Source organism: Dermochelys coriacea, chromosome 10, assembly GCF_009764565.3.
Source record: "Dermochelys coriacea isolate rDerCor1 chromosome 10, rDerCor1.pri.v4, whole genome shotgun sequence".
NCBI classification, from domain to species: domain Eukaryota; kingdom Metazoa; phylum Chordata; order Testudines; family Dermochelyidae; genus Dermochelys; species Dermochelys coriacea.
In genome coordinates this window covers 84,316,786-84,343,274 of record NC_050077.1, presented here as the reverse complement: position 1 = coordinate 84,343,274, position 26,489 = coordinate 84,316,786, and the positions used below count along the sequence as shown (strand labels likewise).

Below are 26,489 nucleotides of genomic sequence, written 5' to 3'. Positions count from 1 at the left end.
AAGATATTACCTCACCCATCCTGTCTTTCCAACCGAGCTACAACACTGCAAACGAGATCTTTAAGTGCTAGTCAAGACCTTCATGCAAATGACAGTACGTACAGAAGGTGGCATTCTTCCCACTGACTCAGAACTGAATCAATGCTCTCAGAAGGTACCCTTTACTAAAGCACCAACTCCACTCACCGCAGCCCCTGTGTGTTCCTTGCGTCTCTCCCATCCTAGTCTAACCCAGACACTGCTCAGCCCTGATTAGTTGTTTTAGAATTGACTGGATCACAGCACAGGATGGTAAGTCTAAAAGAACTTCAGCAGTCGTAATTTATTTTCATCATTCATGTTGTTTATTGTTTGCATTTTACTCTGCTTGAATCGTGTATAAATATGTTTAATAAAGGAAAGCATTTTCAAAACGCTGTGGATTGCATTTAAATGTTTCTTTTTTAGAAAAAGAAGAGAGAGAAATCTGGTGTAAGTGGGTGCAACTCCTAGAGAAGTTGATAGAAGATGCAGCTGTTTCCAATAGGGCTGTATTTCTGCAGTATGTATTTTAATATGTTAACTTATCTACTCTTTTAATAGCTTTAAGATTTTTTTCATAATTTGCTCTAGCTTTTAGACCCCTGAGATGGGGTCTAAATTAGCTGTTACTACTCAAGAAAGGTCTTGGAGTCATTGTGGATAGGTCTCTGAAAACATCCAGTCAATGTGCAGCGGCAGGCAAAAAAGCAAACAGAATGTTGGGAATCATTAAGAAAGGGATGGATAATAAGACACAATATCATATTGCTTCTATATAAATCTATGGTATGTCCACAGCTTGAATACTGCATGCAGATGTGATCGCCCCTTCTCAAAAAAGATCTATTGGAATTGAAAAAGGTTCAGAAAAAGGCAGCAAAAATAAGTAAGGGTGTGGAACAGCTTCTCTAGGAGGAGAGATTAATAAGACACGGACTTTTTAGCTTGGAAAAGGGACGACTAAGGGGGGGGGGGAAATGTTTGAGGTCTATAAAATCAGGACTGGGGTGGAGAAAGTAAATAAGGACACATTATTTACTCCTTCTCCTAGCACAAGAAGGAGGGGTCACCCTATGAAATTAACAGGCAGCAGGTTTAAAACAAAGGGAAGGCAGTATTTCTTCACGCGACGCCCAGTCAACCTGCGGAACTCCTTGCCAGAGGGTGTTGTGAAGGCCAAGACTATAACGGGGCTCAAAAAAGAACTAGCTGCGTTCACGGCGGACGGGGGCTGGGAGCCAGGATGGGCAGGGAGGGTGCCCCCTGCCTCAGTTTGCCAGCAGCGGGGAAGGGGCGACGGGGGAGGGAGCGCTGGGTGATCCCCTCTGGGGCACCTGGCCTCGCGGGACCCTTGGTCGGACCCAGCCTGGCCCTTCCGAGGGGCCCCCCCACGCCCGGCCACGCGGGCCCTGGCCAGAGGCGGCGGCGGCGGCGCCGGGCCTCGCTCTCGAGATCCGGCCCCGTGTCCCAGCGCCGCTCCCCCGCCGGGATTTCCATGCGGCCGCGGCAGCGCGTCCCTGCCCCGCCCCTCGCGTCCGCCGCTATCCCGGCGTGCCCCGCGCTCTGAGCTGGCTGGGACGCTCTTGGCGCGGCTGGGGCTGACTCACCCCGCCGCGCTCTGGCCGTGGCTGCGGGAGGCGCCTGTTCCGCGGGGGCAAGATGGCGGCGGAGGCGGATTCGTGGGGTAGGTGCTGGCCGCGGCCTCGGCTCCCCGCCCGGCTCCCCGCCCGGCTAACCCGCTCTCGTCTCCCCCACAGATGCCGACAGCTTCGAGGCGGCGGAGCCGGTCGCCACGCGCCTGGGGCCCGCGCCGGGGGCCGGCGGGGACCGCTGGGCCGGGGAGGATGAAGAGGACGAAGTGAAGGTGGGGGGGCCCGGGGCGGCGAGCGGGGCCTCCCTGGCGTGGGGGCGGAGGAGCGAGCTCCGGGCGTGGGGGCGGAGGAGCGAGCTGGGGGGCGGCCCGGCTCCGGCCCCCCCCCCCCCCCGGTGTGTGTCCGGTGCCATATGTCCGCGCCCGGCTGCCGGGCTGGGGCGCGTCGCTCCCGGCCGCACGGCGCTGCGCGGTCCTGCCCGAACGGCCCGGGGCGGCGGGGCCCCAGCGCCCTTATCGCCCTGCTTCGCCCCCCGCTCTGGGCTCGCCCCGTAACACGCCGCGTGGAAGCGGCTGGGGCGGGAGGGCGCCTGGCCGCTGGTGGTCGGGGCCGGCCGTGGCAGGGAGCGAGGGGCTGTCAAAACGCGGGCCACTCGGCTCCATGGCGGGCCAGTGTCTCGCTGGCACCGTCGGCCAAATCTCCTCGGAGAGGGGCGGAGAGGAGACTTAAAACCGGCCTAATGAAAACTGAGGCTCGGGGAGGCTCCTGCCCGATGAGTAAAACTTGTCGGGTGAGCTTGGGGGGAAGGATTAGACTCGCCCTTCTCTGTGTGGGGAGCGGGGGCAGAATAATTCTGGCAAAGTTATGCTGACGCTGGGAGCTTGAGCGGTAGGTGTAGGGGAGGATCGTGATGTGGCAGATTTTTGGTCGCTTGAAGTCTTTAAGAGAGTTTGTTCCTTTAAAAAATACGCTCTAGTTCAATCAGCAGTTGAGCTTGATGCAGGAATTATGAGGTGAAGTTCTGTAGTCGCTATTGTGCAGTTTCGTATGCATTGAAACCTGTCTGAATTGGTGCAATGGGTGATCAAAAGTTGGAAGGTCAAACAACAGGACTAGAAAGCCTCTGGAATACGTTTCTGTAAATGGGTTAACTCCCACTGAGACCTGTACCTGTTCTTAGCTTTCTGAGTGGAATAAACATGGTTTCCCTTCTGTAACTTCCTTCCCAGCAACCAGTCCTCTTTCCCAGCTCCAGAGCAAAACCCCTGTCAGTTAAGTCTCAAAAGGTGTCTGTTGTCCTATTGAATGGAGAATCATGTTTTGTTTTGTTTTTTCCCCCCACCTGCTATCTCTAAGCTGCTGGCAGGTCTCTCAGTACAGAACTGCTCTGGTATCTGCCAGATGGTATTCAGCTATCGGCCTCTCCTGTGGAGAGGCTCTTTATTCCATGCCCCCTTGCAGGCTCAGCCTGAGGGAGCATCAGGGGAAGAGGTGGGTACAGAGGGATGACAGGCTGAGGGAGGCTTGAACATCTGAACTTCTTCCAAATAGTCCCATCTTGGCATTATCTCCTACAGGCCAGAAACTTTCCTCCATCCTAGTGTTGTCTCTTCTCACTTCCTCTCAATCCTGTGAAACTAGGCAGTCCTTCATGGTTTCTTTAGGATGTAGGTAGTGTTCAGATGGTTAAAATGGGGTTTATCTACTAGAGAATCATGGAGCTGGTTTCAATGTATTTCAATGTTAGCCTTTTGCATTAGAGTTTGAACTAAATGTCAAACTGTAAACGTACTCTATTAAATCAGAAACATTTAAAATGTCTAAATCCCATGCAGTGTCGTTCCCATATGTTTCTTAACAAGAAAGATCAGTTGAGTGATGGATGCCCCAACAATTCCAGATCTTATTACAGCTTGGACAGATCATGAGTGCAGATAGCAGCAACTGGAGGTACATACTACATCTGGAATCTAAGACTCTTCAAACGGGTCTCTGGTTCTGTGGAAGTATTTTAAAAAAAAAAAAAATTGGTAAATTTAGTGTCCAAAGTCAAACATTGAATCATGCTTTTGTTTCAAATCAAGACACTGAGAGATTGTTATAGACAATCTTAGTACTGATCACTAGATAACTGAAAAAGGTTAATATTTTATCATTTGTTCAGACATGGGCAGGAAGAGGAAAGCAGTTCAGATTAAAGTAATTGATTCTTGCACTGTATTTCTGAGCATCAGTGATGACGGGGGCTTGGGCTCTTCTATGTAATATAAATCTAAATAGATAAAATGTATTACTTGTTGTATGAAGACTTCTTTTGAGAACCTGAGAACAGCTTTACTGGGTCAGACCAATGGTTCATCTAGCCCAGTATCCTGTCTTCTGACAGTGGCCAATGCCAAGTGCCCCAGAGGAATGAACAGAACAGATAATCATCGAGTGATCATCATCCATCCCGTCGCCCATTCCAAGCTTCTGGCAAACAGGCTAGGGACGCTTCAGAGCATGGTTTTGCATCTCTATCCATCCTGGTTAATAGCCACTGATGGACCTATTCTCCATGAACTTATCTTGTTCTTTTATAAACCCTGTTATAATCTTGGCCTTTACATCATCCTCTGACAAAGAGTTGCACAGGTTGACTATGTTGTATGTGAAGAAATACTTCCCTTTGTTTGTTTCAAATCTGCTGCCTATTAATTACATTTGGCAACCCTTAGCTCTTTTGTTAGAAGGAGTAAATAACACTTCCTTATTAACTTCACACAGTCATGATTTTATAGACCTCTATCATATACCCCCCTCTTAGTTGTCTCTTTTCCAAGCTGAAAAGTCCCAGTCTTATTAATCTCTCCTCATATGGAAGCTGTTCCATACCCCTCATCATTTTTGTTGCCCTTCTCTGTACCTTTTCCAGTTCCAATATATCTTTTTTTTTTTTTTTTTTTTTTTTTTTTGAGATGGGGCGACCAGATCTGCACGCAGTATTCAAGATGAGGGCGTACCATGGAATTATATAGAGGCAACATGATATTTTCTATCTTCTTAGCTATCCTTTTATTAATGATTCTCAACATTGTTAGCTTTTTTGACTGTCGCTGCATTTTGAGTGGATGTTTTCGGAGAACTATGCACAATGACGACAGGATCTCTTCCTTGAGTAGTAGTAACAGCTAATTTAGACCCCATAATTTTGTATGTATAGTTGGGATTGTTTTTTCCAATGTGTATTACTTGCATTTATCAACACTGAATTTCGTCTGCCATTTTCTTGCCCAGTCACCCAGTTTTCTAAGATCCTTTTGTAATTCTTCTCAGTCAATTTTGGACTTAACTGTCTTGAGTAATTTTGTATCATCTACAAACTTTGCCACCTCACTGTTTACCCCTTTTTCCAGATCACGTATGAATATGTTGTAGAGCATTAGTCCCAGTACAGATACTTGGAGGACCCTGCTATTTACCTCTCTCCAACTGTGAAAACTGACTTATTTATTCCTACACTTCGTTTCCTATCTTTCAACGAGTTACTGATGCATAAGAGGACCTTCCCTCTAATCCGATGACTGCTTACTTTTCTTAAGAGCCGTTGGTGAGGGACGTTGTCAAAGGCTTTCTGAAAGTTTAAGGTTGGATGGTGTTCATGCTAGTGTAATGTCACCTATTCTGCAAGGTGAAGCTTAATAAATGTGATAGAACAAATTGACACTGGACGCTCTGTAGCTTTTAAATGTGCTCTTTCTTCCACACACATGACCCCGCCGGGCAAAATGGTTAAAGATATCTCAGTGCACAGTATTTACATCAATCTTTAAAAAGAGAGAGTTGACAACCTGAATTGGAGCTTCACAGCCCTAAAAACTTTTGGCAAAAGAGGCTTTACTTTTCACATTTCCCTGAAACTCAAGTGTTTACTATCTGTAATTGAACATCTTTCTAATAACAGCTACTTAATTGTGCTTTCCAGCTGCCTGCTTCTTGAAGGACAGTAAACAATAACTGGACAAAATCATAGTCCTTCCAAAAATATGAAGACTCCTGCTTTACGGGGCTATTTTAACATGACATTTTATTTCCTCTACTAGTACTCTGAATGCCTATGGCTTTAAAATTAAAAAGTTTAGGGTGTACTTGGAGGGAGTGGGGAAAAGGAATACTACAATTAATGATCTTGTTGGTTGTACTCTGATCTGTGTTCACGTAGTAGATGCAGAAGTTGGGAAGAATCTACAGAAAGCTAGGTGTTTGCCTGGGCTCTAGACATTTTTTCCTTCCAAAATTGGCGAGTAAAAAGGAAAACTACAGCACAGTAAGCAAAAGCAAAGTGACCTAAATATAGGCCCTTAGTGTTTTCCAACTAGTAGATTCTCTTTAGGGTGTTTCATTATTCTTTAGGGTTTCTTATTGCGGATTTAGGAGTTGGGATCTTGTTTTTTTTTTTTTTTTCCCCCCTGAAAATACTTGGATTACAAGATTTATTGTAACTAGTGAGTTGGCGAAACTTTAGATGCTGCAGAAGTTACAATTAAGATATCCTTTTAAAGTAAAAGGAAATTATTCTAAAATGTTACCTGGAATACAGAAATTACCAGGAAAACAGACCTACTGCCAAGAAATTTCTGTGTATTTACTCTTCGGCAGTCCTGTCACTAAAGGAGCCAGAACTAGGAAACACGTTCAGGGAAACAGTCTAGAGATTTCCTTGATCAATATTTCTGATGGTTCTGTTTAAAATAGAAGTCATCAGGGACTCGGACACTGGAGTATCTTGTCACTTTCCAAGAACGCTTTGTTTTTGGAACTTGAATTGTCATGCATTAAAGCTACAAATGATAGCAGATATAAATGTATAGCAAGCAGCTGATTACTTCTGTTTTGGTATAAGGATCATTTATGTGGAAAGGGGGACATTTTCACTAACCATATGTTATAGCTGGATTATTACTCATTTAGTCATTTATAAACATATTTGATTAAGTTTGAAAGAGTTTCAATGATTTAAACTACATTGTAATAGTGTCAGCACTGGAATGAAGAAAACTAAGGATGTGTTGCCACTGGACTTCTCCGTTGGCATAACAATGAACAGAAGATGAAACTCGTTTTCTCCTAATGAAATGTATTTAGATTTCTAGAATGTAATTGTAGGTGTACATCCTGAGCCCTGGACACCTATCCCATAAATAAAAAATCACAAAGGACTGCCCATAAATATATACACCTCAATTGAGCGCTCCCGAGCAGTTTAGAGAAGTGCGGGAGGCAGGAGAAGGGAGTAAGATAGGTTTGGCAGACCAAGGTGGGGCAGTGAGTCCTGAAACAGGATCTCTCACAGAAAATGCCCTGCTAGCAGATCTGCCTCATTCATCTAGAAAGAACTGCAGCTCGAGTGCCTCTACTGATCTCAACTGTGGCAGCATGTCACTGGGGGAGAGATACTCAGTCATACAGTCAGATCCCAAACCGCTCGGACCATTTTAAAATTAACACGTTGAATTCCCTCCCAGATGTTCACTGGAACCCAATACAGATGGTGAAGCATTGGTCTAATATGCTCCCAGTGTTCAACTACACTTAACAAGTGAGTTGAGGTATTCTATGCTAGCTTCACCTTCCAAATGAGGTCAAGGGGAAGCTCCATGTAGTGTCCATCACAGCAATATAATCTTGAAATGACAAGACGTGGATAATTGTGGCATGGACTGCACTGGAGAGGAAAGGTCACACTCTTCTTGGCAGGCACAGGTGGGAAGAAAGCACTCTTGGCTGCAGCACCTCATGGACCAGGAGCAGCCCTGGGTCTAACACCTCCAAGTTGTTTACCTGTCTTACAAATGATTGTGATCTTTCTATAAGGGTGCGGATACAAATTCTGCAAATCCTTCAGCTGCTTTTCCCAGCCTGCCAAGATTCTTAGTCTTGTCTGGATTAAATTTCAGCTTGCTCTCATCTAGGCACCGTGTGCTTTGTTGTAGCTGGGTCAGATGTGAGAGAGATGTAGTGCTGGGGGTCATCGGCCTGCTAAATGCACTGAAGCCCATATGTCCTCACTAAACCTCTTGGCAGCAGCATATGCCCACTGAGTGGGAGGTGACCATGTAGGCTCCTGTGGCATGCCATGAGAGAGTCCTTGGGGCAGAGGAACAATTGCCCACAACTCCCCATAAAGAGAGTTCCTCAGGAAGATATCAAGCAGCTTCAACCAGACCCATTATTGTCTGCAAATGAGTTTGCAAAATCTCATGGTCACAGCACCCCACTTCTACATGGGGATTTCACTCCAACCACACTCTCTTAGAAAGAGTGCATCTGTGAAGGATGGGATCAGATGAGGAAGCAATCTGTAAACTGTTCTTTGCAATAGTTGTGAAAGTAGCTGTTTATGAAATGAGTGTAGTTGACAGATGCAGGGTTGTAGTCATGTTGGTCCCAGGATATTAGAGAGGTGAGTGAGGTAGTATCTTGTACTGGATCAACTTCTCTTGGTGAGAGAGACAAGCTTTCGAGCTTACACAGAATCATCATAGAATCATAGAATATCAGGGTTGGAAGGGACCTCAGGAGATCATCTAGTCCAACCCCCTGCTCAAAGCAGGACCAATCCCCAATTTTTGCCCCAAATGGCCCCCTCAGGGATTGAACTCACAACCCTGGGTTTAGCAAGCTAATGCTCAAACCACTGAGCTATCCCTCTTCTTCAGGTTTGTGTAAGCTTGAAAGCTTCTCTCTCACCAACAGAAATTGGTCCAATAAAAGATATTTTTTCACACAGCGCACAGTTAATCTGTGGAACTCTTTGCCAGAGGATGTTGTGAAGGCCTAGACTATAACACGGTTCAAAAAATAATTAAATAAATTCATGGAAGATAAGTCCATCAATGGCTATTAGCCAGGATGGGAAAGTTTGGTGCCTCTAGCCTCTTTTTGCCAGAAGCTGGGAATGGGTGACAGGGGATGGATCACTTAATGATTGCCTGTTCTGTTCATTCCCTCTGGGGCACCTGGCATTGGCCATGGTCAGAAGACAGGTTACTGGGCTAGAGGGACCATTGGTCTGACCCAGTCTGGCCACTCTTATGTAGTCAGACTTGCACTAGTTCAGCACAAGCTAGCACACTGAAAATAGCAGTATGGACGTTGCAGCTCCGGCTGAGACTTGGGTTAACCTCTCAGACTCAGGGAGTTGGGTGGGCTGGAGAGCCCAAGCTGCCATCCGAGTTACAACATCCACTCTGCTATACTCGAGCTGAGCTAGTGCAAGTCTGTCTACTCAGGCTGGGAGGCTCCCTCGAAGCTGCAATGTAGATATTGCCTTACTGGCTGCATCCTGCATCAACCTTTTCGTAATTTTGCCTGGGATCAATGTCAAGCTAACTGATCTATAGTTGCCCATTAAGGTAAGCTTAGCAATTGCAAAATTCAAGATTTACATTCTTACTGCTATGCTACAATGTTTATCTGATGCCCTGACGATAATGGAACTAAGCATCAATACCTCACTTTAACCATTAGTATAAGACAGCAGACCTCAGTTTTTAATTGTGATTTGATGAGCCAAGTACCAGGACATCCAAGTTCATCTACGTTCATTTAAGACTATTTGGCATTTGTAAGACTGATTCTAGCTTCCCCTCCAGTACACTTCAACTAGTTGACATGAATTTCCAGTAACAGTAGTCATATTTTTGGGGTCATAGTGGACAACAAGCTAAATATGAGTCAACACTGTTGCAAAAAAAGCAAACATCATTCTGAGATGTATTAGCAGGAGTGTTGTAAGCAAGACTCGAAGTAATTCTTCTGCTCTACTCTGTGCTGATTAGGCCTCATCTGGAGTATTGTCCAGTTCTGGGCACCACATTTCAGGAAAGATGTGGACAAATTGGAGAACGTCCAGAGAAGAGCAACAAAAATGATTAAAGGTCTAGAAAACGTGACCTATGAGGGAAGATTGGGGGGGAAAATGGGTGTGTTTAGTCTGGAAAAGAGAAGACTGAGAGGGGACATAACAGTTTTCAAGTACATAAAAGGTTGATACAAGGAGGAGGGAGAAAAATTGTTATTAACCTCTGAGGATAGGACAAGAAACAATGGGCTTAAATTGCAGCAAGGGCAGTTTAGGTTGGACATTAGGAAAAACTTCCTGTCAGAGTAGTTAAGCACTGGAATAAATTGCCTAGGGAGGTTGTGGAATCTCCATCTTGGAGGTTTTTAAGAGCAGGTTGGACAAACACCTGTCAGGGATGGTCAAGATCAGAGGGGGGCAAACTACTGCCTGCGGGCCACATCCGTCCTGTGGGACTGCCCTGACCCCTCCCCCACTGTTCTCCCTCCCCTGTAGTTAGGGTGCTGCATGGGCAGTGCGGCTTGCACCCACCCACTGCCCAGGCTTTCCAATAAGCCAGTCCTGCCACTCTTAGCGGCATGGTAAGGGGGCGGGCGGCGGGGTTGGATAAGGGGCAGGGAGTCCCAGGGGGCTGTCGGGGAGTGGTTGGATGGGGCGGTGGTTGGGGGTGGTGGTCAGGAAATGAGGGGGTTGGATCGGTGTGGGAGTCCTGGGATGTGTGGATAGGGGTCGGGACAGTCAGGGGACATGGGGTTGGATAGAGGGTAGGGTTTGGGGGGCGGTTAGGGGTGGGGGCCCTGGGATGGGGCGGTCAGGGGACAAGGAGCGGGGAGGGGGGGGTTGGATGGGTCGGGGGTTCTGATGGGGGCAGTCAGGAGGCAGGAAGTGGAAGGGGGTGGAGAGGGGGCAGGGGCCAGGCTGCTTGGGGAGGCACAGCCTTCCCTACCCAGCCCTCCATACAGTTTTGCAATCCCAATGTGGCCCTTAGGCCAAAAAGTTTGCCGACCCCTGGTCTAGATAATACTTAGTCCTGCCATGAGGATAGGGGACTGGACTAGATGACCTCTCAAGGTCCCTTCCAGTCCTATGATTACCTTGGCTTATAGTAATCTATCAATTCCCAGGACAAGGTAGGTGAGGTAATACTTCATTTTGTTTGTTTAACACCTGGTATGGTAGCACACTGACTATTAACATGATTTGAAGGAAAATTGGTCTTGTGAAACTTGGTATTATTTGTTGAGGTTAAGTGTAGGTGATAATGTAATTGTGTTAACATACTTAGATTTTTGTAAGGAGGCTGACTTAGTACTGCCAGACATTCTGACTACATTACCCTTCACATAATCAAAGGAGCACAGATTAAATGCATTTAAACTGACCTGAAAATAATTTTAAATGGAAATCCACATCCAGTGGGGATGTTCTGCAGGGATCTGTTCCTGGCTCAATCTATTCAATATCTTATGATCTGGAAGGAACCACTGCTGGCAGAGTTTGTAGTGGATGCAAATTGGTGAAGTATTGAATAGTTAGTTCTATAGAGCAATGTCTCTCTCTTGGTAAGCAGGGTTTACTTGAACAACGTGCATTTTAATACATGAGTCATACACCTAGGAATAGAATCTTGATCACAGTTATAGAATGGGGAACCATGTTTTGGAAAGCAGTGACTCTGAAAGAAATGTTGGGGTCAACTGAACGTGAGCTGATGTAGTGCACTGGCTAAGAATTAACATGAACTTTTGATGTATAAGCAGGTGAATACTGACTAGAGATAGGGAGGTGTTTGTACCACTCTGTATAGCTTTAGTGATACCGTTACTGGAGATTTTAAAATGATGGAAAAAATTGGAAAGAGTTCAGAAAAAGTACATGAATTATTGAGATTGGGAAAATATGCTTTTCGGTGAGAGTTGATATCAATCTATTCAGTTTATCCAAGAGAAGGCTAAGCGGTGACTTAATTATAGAAAAGAGAGATGATAGTAAACAGCTCTTTAATCACATGGAGAAAAGCATAACAAAATCCAGTGGTTGGAAGTTGAAGCTGAAAAAATTCAGACTAGGCAAAGTGCAAATTTTAAAGTGAGACTAATCTACCATTGGAACAACATTTACCTAGGGACATAGTGGATTCTCCATCATTTGGAGTCCTTAAATCAGGATTGAGTGATGTTCTAAAGTATAAGCTGTAACAGCTCAACCACTAGTTATGGGTTCAATTACTGGACAAAATTCTGTCTTTGTGGTATGCAGGAAGTCAGTGTGACATGTCAGATTTGCAAGTGTAAGGAGTTCAAAGGACAATTGAATGTACTAGGTGGGCAAGGACTTCAGGGACAATAAGTGTTAATAACCAGGGAGTGGTTAATGCAAATTATGCAACTCAGGTTATGTAAAACCCCACTCCTTTTGAAGCTACTCCTGAGGAGAGGGCCATTGACTAATAAAATTCCCTGAGACTGGAGATTAAAGGCCCGAGCTGTGTAAAGAAATAGTTGAACTATCTAGTTGGGGTCTGGTTCCTGATCCCAAAAATTATGTGAACATGTAACCAAGGGTGCAAACCCAGTTGTGGAGTTTGAGAGACTGGCACAGCAGAGCCCCATGATGGGGCTGGAAGTGAACTCTGGTAGGCTTTTAGCATGCATGTAGATTCCCCCCTCCCCAGTAATGCTTTTGCCACAAGAATAAATGCAGTTTGCTTTGTGAAGGCTGGTTGGTACCTGGTGTACAATGTTATAGCCCCTGGAGAAAGAGTTAACCACAGGTGCTGGATCCTGGGCAGGCTTGCTGGAAAATCGCAGTGAGGTACAGAGGGAACCTAAACCTCTAGTCTGAAAGGAGAGACATGCGGGTCTCTGCTGTGAGAGCGGTGATGGCTGGGAAGCCTAAAATCTTAAGTGGGTGCCCTCAAGGAAGACCGGGAAGGGGATCAAAGGTGTAGTTAACCCTGAAACTGACAGATTAGTTGATCATAATTGTTCCTTCTGCCTTAACTCTATGAATCTAACAGTGCTCCTGTCACATGTATTGTTAGTTTGTCATCCCCCTGGTGCATTGTGGTATGCCTGTAATGGCAGTTTTTATCATTCTTAAACCCTGATGGGTACTAAGTGGCTTATGTTCAGATTTAATCACCAGATAACACTGCTACTGCTATCAGGGCTCTTCGCCCTGATTCTGTAATGCTTAATTTATGGCACAAAATCGGTGTCCTCTATATTCTGCTAAGCCTGTTTTGTTTCTGTGCTATAGACAGATGTGCTATAGAGAAGAATCCAGTCATTCTATCCGATACCTACTCATAAATTAATTTTTCTTAACAATTTTTGCCCAGCAAATGGATTGTGGCAGGTTTTTTGTCTTGCTTCCGTAACTGTGGTGAACATGAGTGCCTGTTACTGCGATATACATTAAGGCCATGTTTACACTGTGCATCTTACAATGATGCGGCTTTGCCGCTGCAGCCACACCATTGCAAGGTGTGCAGTGTAGCCACTCTTTGTCACTGGAAGAGCGCTCTCCCATCGACAAAATAAAACCACTCCGTATGAGGGGCGGTAGTTTCATTGATGGGAGAGCGGCTCCTGCTGAGAGAGCGCTGTCCACACCAGCACTTTTTGCTGTTAAAAGTTTTGTTGTTCAGGGTTGTTTTTTTCACCCCCCTGAGCGACAAAAGTTTTAATGATGAAAGTGCAGTGTAGACAGTTCTTTCCGCACAGATACCTTTAGTGGTTCAGAAGTAAGATATAAATACTGATAACTCGTACTGCTTCCTGTTTGGTAGGATAACTGGGATGATGAAGAGGAGGAAGAAGAAAAAGAGACAGAGATAAAAGCAGGTGAGGACTGTGGGAGGAGCACACTTCATTGTATATAGAACAAAGAAGAACATTGGCTTCTGTGTTCCAAGTTTAAGAACTATTTATGGGACATAATAGACCAAGGGTTGTGCATGTATGGATGACAGTGCATGCTTCTCACTTTAGTCACCTCTGGTTTCTGAACTGGATCATAGCTCTAGGTGCTTTTTTCCCCACATTGTGACAATGTTCTTTATGCACTAGATTTCTTTAAAAGGGCTTTGTTCACTGTTTTACAGAATCAAAAGTTTCAGAAAAGAAGAAAATAGCAGAAAAAATAAAAGAGAGAGAAAAGCAGCTGAAGAAAAAGCAAGAGGAGATTAAAAAAAGAGTAAGACGTCACTGTCAGGATTTTAGCTTTTTATGGGAAGAGGGAGATCTGCTTATTGTTTAGTCTAGTAAAATAAATGTAGTCTGAGAATTAAAGGACTGATACTTACGACGTGCCCCTACAGTGAGTTATCTAGGAAAGAATAGTCCTGATGCAGTCTGTATAAGAACTCGAACATCTAAGAGTTTGAAATAGTACTTATCCTATTTCCATCCTTTTTTCTAAGTGTGTACATTAAGTTTATAATACTCACCATTTTGTGCAATTACTTTTGCTGAGGATTTGGGTATTTTTCTGCCTGTAGCATGCTTGTGTTTATCAGTATTTCAGCTTGGAATGTTTAAACACAAGTGTTAGGCTTGTGGTTAAGAAGAAAACGCCTGCACTTCAGGAATAATTACTTCAAGCAGAAGCATGTTGTTCAGTTAGCTTGTTGAAATGACCGCAACTGCTCCATTCCTGGGCAAGAATTGTAATTCACTTGCCACCAATGTAAGCTGACATTATTTGAAGACTTTTAGTTTGCTTATGCTTGGTTAACAGTAATGACCAAAATGGAAGACTTGTCACGGGTCAATCATGCTACTTTTTATACTTTTTTTAGTTAGAGGCACCAGAGGAAGCTAAAGAACGTACGCCAGAAGAACAGTTAGCAGACAAATTACGGCTAAAGAAATTACAAGAGGAGTCAGATCTTGAGTTAGCGAAAGAAACGTTTGGTAAGTGTGGATACACCTAATCCAAGCAAGTAGTTCGTGGTGTTACAGTATGAGAAGTAATTTAGAAAGTTAACTGCAATCAATTCTAAATCTAGTTTTCAAGTAAAGCAGTATATTGATCAAAAAAATGTAGGACTGCTGTGATATTACTCTTACTGTTATAAAAATATCAGGCTGAAACTTGGCATCCAGCTAACGCTATTTCATAACCGTGTATAGACAGTCGTAGGTAAGAATTGATGCCTTTTGGTGTTGAGAACTTTTAAGACACAGTATGTTTGGGGAAACATCTGTGACGTGTGTTTAACTATCAGAATTACTTTCGTTAGTTTGGAGTCAGACATTACGAATGTCACGGTTGATATGAGTTACGCTGATATCAACCAGAAGTTTGTGTTCAAATGACGTGTCTATATCTGGAAGTATACATCATAATGACTCTCTAATTTCAAGCACCCCACAATGTCTTTAGAAACTAAATTGCATTTTCTGCCTACAAGTAGCTGTAGCAAGTTGGGTAGGATTGCTTTGTCTGATTGAACTTCTCAGCCAATAGCCATCTTTTGTATGAAGAGGAGTAGGGGGGAAGAAACTGGTAGCCTCTAATTGGGATGCTCTCCAAAGTGCAGCAAGATTACCTGTGAGGGGGGGGTGAGGCTTTCTGAGGAGGGTGGTTCAGCATCAATTAAGTATGTTTAGTTTGGTCAAACTATGTGATAAGGCATGTCAGTGGTTCTCAACCACAGGTGTGTGTACCCATGGGGGTAAGTAGAGGTCTTCCAGGGGATACATCAATGCTTCGAGATATTTGCCTGTTTTTACAACAGTCTACATAAAAAGCACTGGTGAAGTCAGTACAAAAAACGGTTACTCACCTTCTCATAACTGTTGTTCTTTGAGATGTGTTGTTCATGTCCATGCCAATATCCTCCCTCCTACCCGTCGGAGTACCCGGCAAGAAGGAAATGAGGGAGGGGTCGGGTCAACAGTGCCCTATATTGGGCATGAAGGCGTGACCAGGCCGACCCTATGTATACTGCTAGGGAAAAATCTTCTGGCACACACCTGATTGGAATTGACATGAACAAGTGCTCAAAGAAGAAACTAATATTTCATACAGACAGTGACTTGTTTATACTGCTCTATAGCCTACACACTGAACTGTAAGTACAGTATTTATATTGCAATTGATTTATTTTATAGTTCTATGGTAAAAGTGAGACAGTAAACAATTTTTCAGTAATAGTGTGCTGAGATGCTTTTGTATTTTTGTGTCTGATTTTGTAAGCAAGTAGTTTTTACGGGAGGTGAAACTTGGGGATACACAAGAGAAATCAGATTCCTGAAAGGGATAGAGAGGTTGAGAGCCACTGAGCTAAGTGTTGAAAAAGCAGTGAAGTTGGTGAAAGGGTATTTGGCTTCTAAAGGCGGTTAAAAGAATGGTAAATTTAACTAGGTTGGGGGGCTCACTATTGTCTTGTGCTTTCCTGACAGAATTGACAAAGTGTTAATAAACTTCCTTACAAACAGGATGGATTGATTTAAATCAAGGCAATTGAAATTGAGGCTTTCCACTTGGTGACTCAAATCTTCTGTTTTAATCAACTTTTTCATTTGTACTACTTTTCTAAAGGAAGGTGCATTCTCATTGGTTAATATGCCCTTAAAACATGTTGATTTACAACTAAATGGAGCTTTTACACTAAATTTGGTACATCTTTTTGCTACCTAGCAGAGTACACTGTACATTTATCTAAGCAATTATATAGCTTAATATTTTCAAATTCTTATTAATTTGTACATTTTTAGTATATTCTAAAGTGGTGAATGATGATGTATTGCTTATTTACCAGATAATTAACTTTTTGCTTATGATTTGTGTCAAGCTGCATTAGGATTGTGACTGGAACTTAATTAACCACACAACAGAATATAAAACTTATTTTTATTAAACAAAACAAGCCCTTAGTATAGTTCATAACCTATTGTGCCATATTTATAAAGCTTGACCTCAAAAATTAAATGTTTTTCCAATGATTCATTCTTTTATATAGAAAAGCAGCCTTTAACTTATTATTTTTGATAGAGGTTCATGACAACATTTTGTTTTAAATTTTTGAGATTATAAATTTAGGCCTTAACGTAGTTTGTAAAACCAGATTTTTTATTTATCTATATTGAGTATGTATATAATGTATATACAATTTAAAACTACAGTATAAATAAACTGGATTTTTTTCACCCTACTTACCAAGTGAATTATGCAGTGGGTTTAATACAGCCTTCATGTTTTCTGGGAGTGCTTTCACTTGTATTTTTTTTTAAGTGATTTTCTTCAGAAATAATCCAGTCTGCTTTGGTTTGGAAAAATCTGTGGCTGTTGATTAATCGCGGTTAACTAATGCGATTAACTCAAAAAAAAATTAATCACAATTTAAAAAAATAATCACAATTAATTGAAATGTATTAAATATTTTTGGATGTTTTTCTACATTTTAAGCTATATCTATTTCAATTACAACACAGAATACAAAGTGTACACTGCTCACTTTATATTTTTATTACAAATATTTGCATTGTAAAAATATACACAAAAGAAATAGAGGACTTGTGGCACCTTAGAGACTAACAAATTTATTTGAGCATAAAAGCTCTCATGAGCTACAGCTCTCTTCATCGGATGCATTCAGTGGAAAATTTATATACATAGAAAACATGAAACAATGGGTGTTACCATACACACTGTAACCAGAGTGATCACTTAAGGTGAGCTCTTACCAACAGGAGAGCAGGGGGCAGGAAGGGGGGAACTTTTTGTAATGAAAATCAAGGTGGGCCATTTCCAGCAGCTGACAAGAATGTCTGAGGAACAGTAGGGGGTGGAGGGGGAAATAGTTTTACTTTGTGTAATGACCCATCCATTCCCAGTCTCTTGATTATCACTACAAAAAAACATGTCGTCCCCCCCCCCCCCCCCCCCCCGCTAGTAATAACTCGCCTTAAGTGATCACTCATTACGGTGTGTATGGTAACACCCATTGTTTCATGTTCTCTATGTATATAAATCTCCCCACTGTATTTTCCACTGAATGCATCCGATGAAGTGAGCTGTAGCTCACAAAAGCTTATGCTCTAATAAATTTGTTAGTCTCTAAGGTGCCACGAGTCCTCCTTTTCTTTTTGTGGATACAGACTAACACGGCTGCTACTCTGAAACCTGACAAAAGAAATAGTATTTTTCAGTTCACCTCATACAAGTACTATAGTGCAATATCTTTATCATTAAAGTGCGACTTACAAATGTAGGGGTTTTTTTGTTACATAACGGCACTCAAAAACAAAACAGTGTAAAACTTTAGAGCCTACAAGTCCACTCAGTTCTACTTCTTGTTCAGACAATTGCTAAGAGAAACAAGTTTGTTTTATGTGATACAACATGGCCAGAGGGCAGCAGGAGAGTGTTAGAAGGGAGCCTTATTCCCTGTAGAGGGAAGAAAGTTTGCTATAGATTGATTAAAGCACCTGAAGCCAGTCACCTGATAAAAACCTCCCTGCTTCAATCAGACAAGGGAAGGAATTGAAGCAGAGTGGATTGGTGTTGGAGCAAAGAGCAGTTTGGAGAGAAGCAGAGGAGAGTTTGGAGAAGTGCTGCAGTGGGCTAAGAAGTCCAAGAACCTAGGTAATGGGACACCTGGTTTGTGCAGAGGGAGGGCAGGAAGCCCCACAAGCTGAAGGGCAGGAGAGGGAAGTGGCCCAGGGGAAGGAACTGCTAGTTCAAGTGGTTTTCCGCTATCCATAGGGCCCGTGGGCTGGGACCCAGAGTAGAGGGCGGGTCTGGGTCCCTCCCTCTCCACTCCCTTCCTCTAGAACACTAGTGGGGCAGTTAATACCCTAGTTCAGGGGCGAGAAACGGTGCCCTGAACCCTCCCCAAGAAGAGAATGCGCAAGACCCATCAAAGTAGTGCCAGCAATTTGCCACATTACATTTACGGGAGATAATGCTGCCTGCTTCTTAATTAGTGTCACCTGAAAGTGAGAACAGGCGTTTGCATGGCACTGTTGTAGCTGGTGTCGCAATATATTTACGTGCCAGATGCGCTAAAGATCTATATGCCCCTTGATGCTTTGGCTGTCGTGCCAGAGGAACGCGTCCACACTGATGACACTTGTTTAAAAAATAAGGGGTAAATTACATGTGTGACTGACCCCTGGGTGAGAACTGTGCGTCCCCTGCTCTGATTTACCCACGTTCTGCCGTAGATCTCATGTTTGAGCAGTCTGGGATGGTGACCCAGCACATGCTGTTCATTTTAAGAACACTTTTTCGCTGCAGATTTAACAAAACACAAAGAAGGTACTAATATGAAATTTCTAAAGATAGCTACAGCACTGGACCCAAGGTTTAAGAATCTGAAGTCCCGCTCAGATTTTGGAAGGCACGAGGTGTGGAGCATGCTTTCAGAAGTCTTAAAAGAGCAACACTCCAATGCAGACACTACAGAACCTGAACCACCAAAAAAGAAAATCAACCCTCTGCTGGTGGCAGCTGACTCAGATGATGAAAATGAACATGCGTTAGTCTGCACTGCTTTGGATTGTTATCGAGCAGAACCTGTCATCAGCATGGATGCATGTCCTCTGGAATGGTGGTTGAAGTATCAAGGGACGTATGAATCTTTAGCGCATCTGGCATGTAAATATCTTGCGATGCTGGCTACAACAGTGCCATGCAAACACCTGTTCTCACTTTCAGGTGACACTAATTAAGAAGCGGGCAACATTATCTCCTGAAAATGTAAACAAACTTCTTTGTCTGAGCGATTGGCTGAACGAGTCGGACTCGGTGGACTCGTAGGCTCTGAAGTTTTTGCATTGTTTTTGAATTGTTTCAAGTTGTAATGGGGGAGGTTTAGATTGGATATTAGGAAAAACTTTTTCACTAAGAGGGTGGTGAAACACTGGAATGCGTTACCTAGGGAGGTGGTAGAATCTCCTTCCTTAGAGGTTTTTAAGGTCAGGCTTGACAAAGCCCTAGCTGGGATGATTTAACTGGGACTTGGTCCTGCTTTGAGCAGGGGGTTGGACTAGATGACCTTCTGGGGTCCCTTCCAACCCTGATATTCTATGATTCTATGAATGCAGGGTTTTTTGTACATCGGTTTGGTTTGTAAGTTCAACTTTCATGATAGAGATTGCACAACAGTACTTGTATTAAGTGAACTGAAAAATACTATTTTTATTCTTTACAGTGCAAATATTTGTAATAAAAAAATATAAAGTGAGCACTGTACACTTTGTATTGTGTTGCTATTGAAATCAATAATGGAAAATGTATAAAACATCCACAAATATTTAAATAAATGGCATTCTATTAACAGTGTGATTGGGATTCATTTTTTTTAATTGCTTGACAGCCTGAGAAAAGTCAGAATCTTAATAGTCAATTTAAAAAAATTCCAACTAAACCTAGCACTTGCAGGCTTGAGGCCTAGAATTTATGTAAGGAGAAAATACTGTCTCCAGAACTATTCCAGAGTAGGTGGTTCAGTACAACTCATGGGATATGTAGCCTTTCACTTAAAATCACTAGTTCAAATCCAGCATGAATTGTTAGTAACTGAAGTTGTTTGGGCTCTTGCTTCCTTGTTGGTCATTCCAGCTGAGGTAAGGAACTGAAGGGGAGTAGAGATAAATTGCCTGTTCTGTGGGTAGAGGGCTTATGTTGTGTGGTCAGTCTGACCTCGCACACAAACTACAGTTAAATGCACCAGTATTTTCTCTGATACTATGCTTTTCACTGCAGGTGTAAATAATACTTGTGGAATAGATGCCATGAATCCATCTTCAAAAGATGACTTTACGGAGTTTGGCAAATTATTAAAAGAAAAAATTACACAGTATGAAAAATCTCTACATTATGCCAGTTTTTTGGAAGCATTAGTTCGAGACGTATGTATTTCATGTAAGTCTTTATTTCAAGTGTGAGATTTCCTAGCACATTCCGTGGAGGGCTAAAGTTGCAAACATATTAAGTAAAACTGAATTGGGATTTATGCAGTCCTACATTAAATGATGCACTGATACCCCTCCCAGAGACTATTTTTGATGACTACTACCTGACTGAGAATCAGTACTTGCATGCTCTTCATCTTTTAATGAAGGTGGTATTTCCTCTATGTGATTGATCTTCTCTGAATGATGCTGTCAGGTCAGGATAGCCCACTTAAACATACAGGCAAATTTTGTACTGATCTAAGTCTTACACAGCCTTGCAGAACCTCTATTCAAGAAGAGGAAAAGGCTCCCCGATCCATTTAATTCTAAATAGCTCAGTAAGGGAATGAGATACAAAACTGAGTTCCTATAATACTGGAAATTTGAAGCAGTTTAATTCCAGAACTTAACTGTAGGTTGAAATAAAACTACAGGTGACTTGTTTTGACTGCTTTGGCTGGCTGAGATATTTGGTGCGTAATTCTGTTTTGAGACTTCTCTTTTTCCTGGGCTTGTACATCCTGTCCTTCAGTGTAGTGGCAATTTGATATTGTGGCTTGCGCCATATAAATACATTGTGGGTGGCTGGTCTACTGCAACAAATACTGAATTGTTAGATTGGAGTCCAAATCCTCTAACGTGAAGGAGTGTCAAACTGAGCATTAAGTGCATGTTACATCCCTCTCCACCTGGATGCTTCTCTCTTTCTAAGAGCCTTCAAACTTATTTTAGGCAAAACATTTACCTTTAGGCACAATCAGTTGACCATATTACAAATCTAGCAGCATAATATGCTCATCATAGAGTTTAAGGCCAGAATGGGCCACCACATAATCTAGTCTTACGTTCTGTATATCATGGGCTACCAACACCCCCAAGCACCTGCAAGCTATACTGAACAATCAAATTGAGACCAGGTATTACAGCCTACAGGAGACTAGATTTATGTGCCACAGATAGAGAATAGGAGGGACTGAAGTGCACCAGGGCTTGAGGCCCCCACAATGGCAGGAAAATGAAACATACCCAGATAATCCTGGCAAGAGACCAGTACCCCCACACAGGATAGGAAGCTGAAAACCTCCCAAGGTCACTGCCAGTCTGACATGAAGGAAAATTCCTTCCTGACCCCACATATGGTGATCAGTTAGCATGTGAGCAAGAACCAGCCAGCCATGCACCTGAGAGAGAATTCTCAGTGGCATCTCAGAGACCTAACCCCCCTTGCCCAATGTCCCATCCCCAGCCATGGCCATTCCTGATGATCCAGAGGAAGAAGATTTAAAAACAAACATACATGGATTTGGGGGAGGGGGGAATCACTTGCTGACCCCTACCGATGGCAGACTGAAGCCTTGAAGCATAAGCTTTAGAAACATAAGATGTAACTGTGTTCAAATGTTGGCCTCCTAAATGTATTGATTATTACGTTGGCCAGCTTATGCTGCCCATTACGCAAGTTATCAAGGGGATGTGAGATCCTCAACTGTGATGCTGAGAATCAAAATTGCCCTAGTGTTAATGAGATTTTGACTCCAGTTAAAGGGGTAAACTACCAGATATAAATCACCACTTACTGGATTTTAGAGGAGTCAATGATTATTTGAAGGCTTTCTACCAATGTAGTTTTCAGAAGTCTAATTTTCTTCCTCTTTGTAGTGGAAGTTGATGATTTGAAAAAGATCACAAATGCTTTGACAGTGCTATGCAGTGAAAAACAAAAACAAGAGAAGGTAAGACTTTTGCATCTTTCTATAGTGTCTTTCCATAACTTGCATAATACTAGTATGCACTAAGATGTGCACCTTCTATAAATCTAAGGGGTTCTAGGTTTTGAATTCAAATGTGCTTTTGATTTAACACTGTTAATGAGAAGACAGTTGAAATTGAAATTCTGATTTGGGATACAGTCCTAGGGCTAAACTTGGGAATGTTTCATAAACTTAAAACAAGTACACTCATGTAAAGTAAGCACCATTCTGCCAGTAATCTTTAACTTCACCCCCTCACATATTTGCACTGATTCTGTTCAATTTTTTGGCCTCTGTGCTGGAGTGGAAGTGTCCAGTTGTCCTGAAAAGGTGGGAGAAGCCTATATTTTAGTTAAAACCAGAAAACTAGAATCAGTTAAATGTGTTTATGGAAGAAATTTGAATCTTTATCCTCAACCTTTAATAAAACTAAGATCAATGTGATCAGAGTGACTTAACAGCAGATAACAGAACTAGCTAGCATGTCAGTATGCCTCTCTGGTGTGCCATACAACTTAAGTGGAAAAAGCATTAAGTAAGTGATAACACTGTATCAAATTATAGTATAATTGGTGCTTTCTGATTATACAGATTGTGTAAAATGTTTCTTGTGTGAAAGTTAACATTAAAGTTGTGAGGGAATTGCATAGCTAAATGTCAATGAGACCAAAATCTTAAAAATTGGTTTTAAAAAATAGTTAACTGAACATTAACTGGCAAATCCAAGCCATTCTGCCCAGCAGATAACTGAAATGAGACTGGTTTCAAAACTTGAACTAGAGAGTTCTTGAAGGAAGCAACCTGCTTCTGGGCCTTCAATGTGAATAATAAATGCACAACTCTGCTACTTTCTACCCAAAATTGGTGGGTGATTGGAAACACTTTCTAGGCATGTTCTCCAAACTGCTCTAATGGCAATTTACAATAAATGGTTTAGTTCAAAAGAAGAGTAACAGTGTAAACTTGGCTATAAAAATCTGTAGAGTGATACTGAACTAAATCTGCATTTCTAATAGAACTAGACTTTTAGAGATTAACTTCCCCTTCTATTTACAAAGCTAAGAGAAGGGCAGGTGCAGTTGTGGCTGAATGTAGTTATGCTGTTTGTGCTTCACTGCTGATTTTGGTAGCTGAGTTTCATCAGGATCCTAAACTTGGCTTTTTTTTTTTTTTTTTTTTTTTTTTTTAAAATCTCAGATTTGGACGTCAGGTATTTATTTCTCTTTGGTATAGCTAACTTTTTTTATTAATCCTTCTGTGCCTGACATCTTTGCCCCATCCATTTACAAAGAATTTACCAAAGTGGTTAATGTTAGGATGCAGGAAATAGCTTGCTCCTCAACTCAGTAATTCACAATATTTGTAGCTCTTTGGAATATTAATTTACAATATTGGAGTAAGCTCACAACATACCACTTGTAAGTGATCTTGACTGAATTATGTTTTGTTTTTTCTTTTTAAATCAACCAACCAAAAAGACCATACCCAAGCAAAGTTTTTACCTTAAAACAGAAGAACCAGACACTCCATAAATTCACTCGGGATTTTGCTACTGACTTTACATGCTCTGATACTATGGCAATAGGAAGCCATATAAAACCCTAAAATAAAGATTCCCACCAACTAAATCAGTAACAGTATAAAACTGAACATCTGTAATTTTGCATTTGGAAAGTGTCTCCCCTCCTTCAGGAAAATAAACTTATGCTGCATATAGTGTAATAAATTTGGTGAAGGGTATTCCAGTGTACCATAGAGTACATGCTGCTATTCTGATTATGGTGAAGCGAGTCTGCTAGACATAGTGTTTTTGCCATGAATAAGAGTTGAATTTGAACTTAAATTCAGTTGCCTCTGGGGTAAAATTCAACAGCAGTAGTGCGCACACATTACATGGTAGGAAGTGAACACTTTTGCCAGCTAACAGATCAGAAGTACAGGGGAATTGAAGTGTGTTGTATTTAGTTCCCAGATAGGAAACTGTCAGGATCCTCAGGTTAATATTCTTCATATTTTTTACCAGCACTTCTAGGAAATTAGCATGTTACATTTAATACTGACTCTAAAATAAACTAAAGCTTTTTTGGTCTTTCCTCAGCAAAGTAAAGCCAAAAAGAAGAAAAAAGGGGTTGTGCCTGGAGGTGGTTTAAAGGCCACTATGAAAGATGATCTGGCAGATTATGGAGGATATGACGGAGGATATGTACAAGATTTTGAAGACTTCATGTGACATTTATCTTTCCTTGTGTTGTCTTTCTTTTGCCCTTAAACATGTAGCACAACTTCTTTTCCTTTAAATTCTGCCAAATGCTACAATTGGAAGTGCAGTATCTTTGTGCTGGTTATTTAACTCTTTGTCAGGGTGGTGCTAAAGCATTGGGATACCTGTCTCGTCAAGGGGTTAAAACGATGAAACTCAATTCCTATATAAATCACAGAAAACAAAATTCTAATAATGTTTTTAATTGTTGCTATCTGGTTTCATAGTAACAAAACCACTAAGTTGGACATGAATTTCAACAAAGCAAAAGTTGTATTATTACCAGCACAGTTTAGTAATGCAGCCTTAACTGTACCTCCTTGAATGATTTATCTTGTGAACAAAAGCAGTTTGCAGCAAAGGCATGGTGTGCACTTAGTATTAAAATTGCTTTGTCTCAGTTAGAGGTTGGGTTTTTTAAAAATAGATTGTGAAGGGGACTGCTAACTTCTAAGTAAGGATACTGCACCTGAAAATTAATCACTTGATACACACCCATTCTTTCAAAGCATGACATTTTAAAATACAAATTATTTTGGTCAAAACAAGAAAATAGTTCCTTGTTGCATTTGAAAAAATGATTTGTGGTATCTTGAGTATAAGCAGTTAGTTTACATTTATCTGAATATTTCTACTAATGCAGCTGTACAGGTTGGTTATTCAACAGTTAACTGCCTGGTTTAAGTGTCTGAGAACCAAATTTCCTTTGTTCTCATGGGCTGCAATAGAACTCTCACAGGACTTTACCATTTTCTTTCACTTACAAAAACCTGCTTAGCAAACTGCAACAGTTACTACAGTTGGGCAAATTGTTATGTTAACAATTATGACATCTGCAATGTTTTATAAAGCAACTAATTTAATAAAATCACTATTGTGAGGACTTCAGAGCTTGTGTATTGGGAGTATTTATTTTAGTGTTAACTAAGCTCTAGAACAGTGTTTCTGGGCCACATAACTAGGCTGACAAGAGGATTCTCTTCAATATGAAGTGGCTGCTTGCTTCACTGAGTGACCACCTCATAGCTTGTCCCTATAGTCTAGTATGCATGTCCAGTTTCTTGATGTGGCTTACTTTACTGTTCCAAATAGATGAACCTTGAAATTGGCAGTATAATGAAACTGAACTGGGGCATGGGATCGCAGTGTATTCAGCACTGCGATCCATTATTTGAAATGTTTCTGCACCTTAGTTGAATCTAAGGCAGCAATTTAAAACAAGACATACCATTACACCCCACCTTACGAAAAACAATTGCAAGGAAAGGTTACAAAACCAATTGGGACATCATCCTTAACACTGAATTCAGATACATGTGCACAAAATAATTGTGTTTTTAACCTTAATGTCGGGAATGTTAAGCCTGGGCTTGATGGACCTTTGGAGATTTCCATATGGTGGGAGTTCATGGCACTTGCCCCTTAACTAAAGGGCGAAAGGATGTTAGATGCACCCTCTCTGGTCATTCTGTTTCTGCATTACACAGAGCTCCAGCTTAGACAAAACTGGAATTTTGTTAAGGGCCGGAATTGTAGTTTAATTCTACATGTGAAGGGCATGGGCCTGAATACTGTATGTAACCTGGTTATGGGGATAGTTTATATTAGAATATTTAATAGCAGGGATGTTTGCAAACCCCCAGAGGGAGACAATACAATGTCTCCCAATAAGCCATCTCTTGGGAAACATGGTGGGGGTCATTGCTGGATAATGCCTGAGCTATTAGCTGGGGTGATAATACTTCTAGGCTCCAGCCAAAGTTAAAGACTTGTTTTGCCAACCAAGGGTGGAAGCCTGAAGATCAAAGGACACTAAACAGTCACATTACTGAGAGAGGGAGATGCAGCTGGCAGAGCTGTTTCTGGCAAACATGCTCTCTCGCACCTCTTCTGGAGGATCAGAAGCAAAGCCTGCCTGGTGCACTGCCACAGGGCTAGAGCTTAGTCAGGTGTGGATGCATCTAGAGACAAGTGAGGGGTCAGAGGTGCAGCTCGCTCTACGGCCTTCATCCTTTTTATTTCTACACACTCTGAAAGGCATTAGCATCGTTCTAGCTTTGTGATCAGTCATTTATTTTGTTGACCTTTTCCCCCAGTGTTACAACTCAT

At 42.1% G+C, this 26,489-nt stretch overlaps 1 protein-coding gene across 1 annotated transcript; it reads left to right on the top strand.

Annotated features, from left to right (window-relative positions):
- The first annotated feature begins 1,537 nt into the window (after positions 1 to 1,537).
- Positions 1,538 to 25,268, top strand: EIF3J (eukaryotic translation initiation factor 3 subunit J). The gene is made up of 8 exons (XM_038420016.2): positions 1,538 to 1,705; positions 1,779 to 1,885; positions 13,250 to 13,310; positions 13,547 to 13,656; positions 14,261 to 14,375; positions 20,179 to 20,337; positions 22,029 to 22,102; positions 24,219 to 25,268. Exons 1-8 carry the CDS (start codon positions 1,681 to 1,683, stop codon positions 24,348 to 24,350), a joined length of 783 nt encoding a protein of 260 aa, XP_038275944.1. The 5' UTR covers positions 1,538 to 1,680; the 3' UTR covers positions 24,351 to 25,268.
- Positions 25,269 to 26,489: the final 1,221 nt, after the last annotated feature.